The 1,845-nt window shown below is 39.9% G+C and overlaps 1 protein-coding gene across 1 annotated transcript in view; it reads left to right on the top strand.

Moving 5' to 3' along the window:
• The window catches only part of ttc3 (tetratricopeptide repeat domain 3), a gene marked incomplete in the record, with an annotated part of 26,510 nt that overhangs the window by 3,366 nt on the left and 21,299 nt on the right, over positions 1 to 1,845 (top strand). The window contains 3 exon segments of the mRNA XM_014026261.1: positions 828 to 888; positions 964 to 1,119; positions 1,199 to 1,279. Coding sequence (XP_013881715.1) covers positions 828 to 888; positions 964 to 1,119; positions 1,199 to 1,279 — 298 coding nt within the window.

Genomic DNA, 1,845 nt, shown 5'->3' with positions numbered 1-1,845 from the left:
TTCTTGACCAGCGTATTTCTGTCTCTGTTGTTAAATAAATATTGCCATAACAATGTCAACAGATTTTTGGAGGGCGTTACCAACAGAGCTCATTAACATAAACAGCTCTTCTGAACAGAAGTCAGAGCAGCAGAACTAGAAAATGGGAAATTTTATTATCTGAGAATTATTTTGTGCATTAAATTGAATGAACATGGTCTGGATAGCCCACAGACATACCATAAACATTTCTACGACCCATAATTGGTCTCCTTTAAACTCTAAAAGACTTAAGTTTGATCTGTTTGACATAATAAGAGGTGATCTCATTCTGTGACTCCAGCAGTGCTGCTCAGAGTCAGAGCAGCTGTGTTTTATTTTAACATCTATCTCTGGCTTTATGAATGCTCACAAGCAGCTGTTGCTCCACTGAACATTAATTACTCAGCACGCCACAGACCCGCCCCGCCACCGCCTGGTAATACAGTTTACCCCGGTATGAAAATGATCAATACCGCTCAACCCTAACTACAGGAAGAGATGTGCAGCTCCTCTGGTATTTTAACCTCCTGCAGCTCCTCTCAGCTGCTGGAACCCTCCTGTAGGTCTCGGTCATATAACTGAAGCCTCGTTGGTCATTTACAGCAGCAGGAGGTTAAAAAGCATTTTTTCCTCTGTTGCTTTTGTTGTTTGTCATTTTTACCCTTTATTTCAGACTCCCATTTGTGTTTTATCTTTTTTTTTTTATTTTGTCACTTCTGTTTCCTGTAAAGGTGCTAAAAACCCACTGAGCACTGACAGTATTTTGGCAGCAGATGTCTAAAAATTAACTGAAACTCTGATTCCAGTGAAAAGGGAGAGTTCAGCACCCCGACAAAGAAGAAAACAAAGAACCGAAGTGGTCAAGAGGTCAGATCTTTTTCATTTGTTCCAACTCTAATAACTGCTGATTTTAAAGTGGCTGACCTGTTTTTATTTCCTCAGAAGAAGAAGGTGGCAGCTAAGAGTAAAGCAGAGGCAAGTAAAGAGTTGAAATCCTTGGTTGAGGACGCTCACGTCGCCCTCTATGACCTGCGGAGCCGCAACGCAGAGCAGGCTTTCAGCCAGGCTCTGGACCTGCTGGAGACTGTAACACCCAAGGTAAACAAAATGTTCGCAGGTTGTTAAAGTAGGACAGAGCCTTGAGTTTAACATCTCTACATGTGTTTAATTGTTTTAGGAGCTCGGTCTTTCCACATTGGATGTGCTTCTGTTATTGTTTGGACAAGTTTCAGCTTTGACAGAAATTGGACAGCCAGAGGTAAATCAAACATTTTGTGTCTCAACAACAAAGAATATATCCACATTTTGTCACATTTACCAACACAAACTTCTTATTTTTATATTTTTTTTTCACTGAGAGACCAATGCACATGTCATTGTGACGTGGTATTCAGTTCCCTTTACTCTTTTCCACTACTGAGTGCGGCTCCGCTCGGAGCGATTCTACTCGGGTCTAGTTTGTTTTTCCAATGTAACCACGGTCCCGTTCTGTGGGCGGTAACGTCTTTTAAAGGTGGGTGGTATAGTTAAACTAGCAGCGCTAAAGCTGCTGTTTATCGTTGCTCATTCTGCTAGCTGTTGACATAAAGTCTGATATTTAGTCTGTAAATAATACTCATACCCTAAAACAAAACCAAAATGATTTTCTAATAAATGAAATTACAGTTACTGCACACTTTATGCCTAGGAGTGTGAGTATATGTGACCCATCGCATCGAAACGAGGATTAAGTCCAAAAGTTGTATAAGGAGAAAAAGGCAAATACAGTGTTTTGACTAAAATGTTTACAAAAATTGAATTTTGTCTAAATATAATGAATAAAAG

This window comes from Austrofundulus limnaeus, unplaced genomic scaffold (genome assembly GCF_001266775.1).
Source record: "Austrofundulus limnaeus strain Quisiro unplaced genomic scaffold, Austrofundulus_limnaeus-1.0 Scaffold538, whole genome shotgun sequence".
In the NCBI taxonomy this organism is placed as follows: domain Eukaryota; kingdom Metazoa; phylum Chordata; class Actinopteri; order Cyprinodontiformes; family Rivulidae; genus Austrofundulus; species Austrofundulus limnaeus.
The sequence above is the reverse complement of the archived record's forward strand: the minus strand, read 5'-3'. Positions and strand labels throughout refer to the sequence as shown.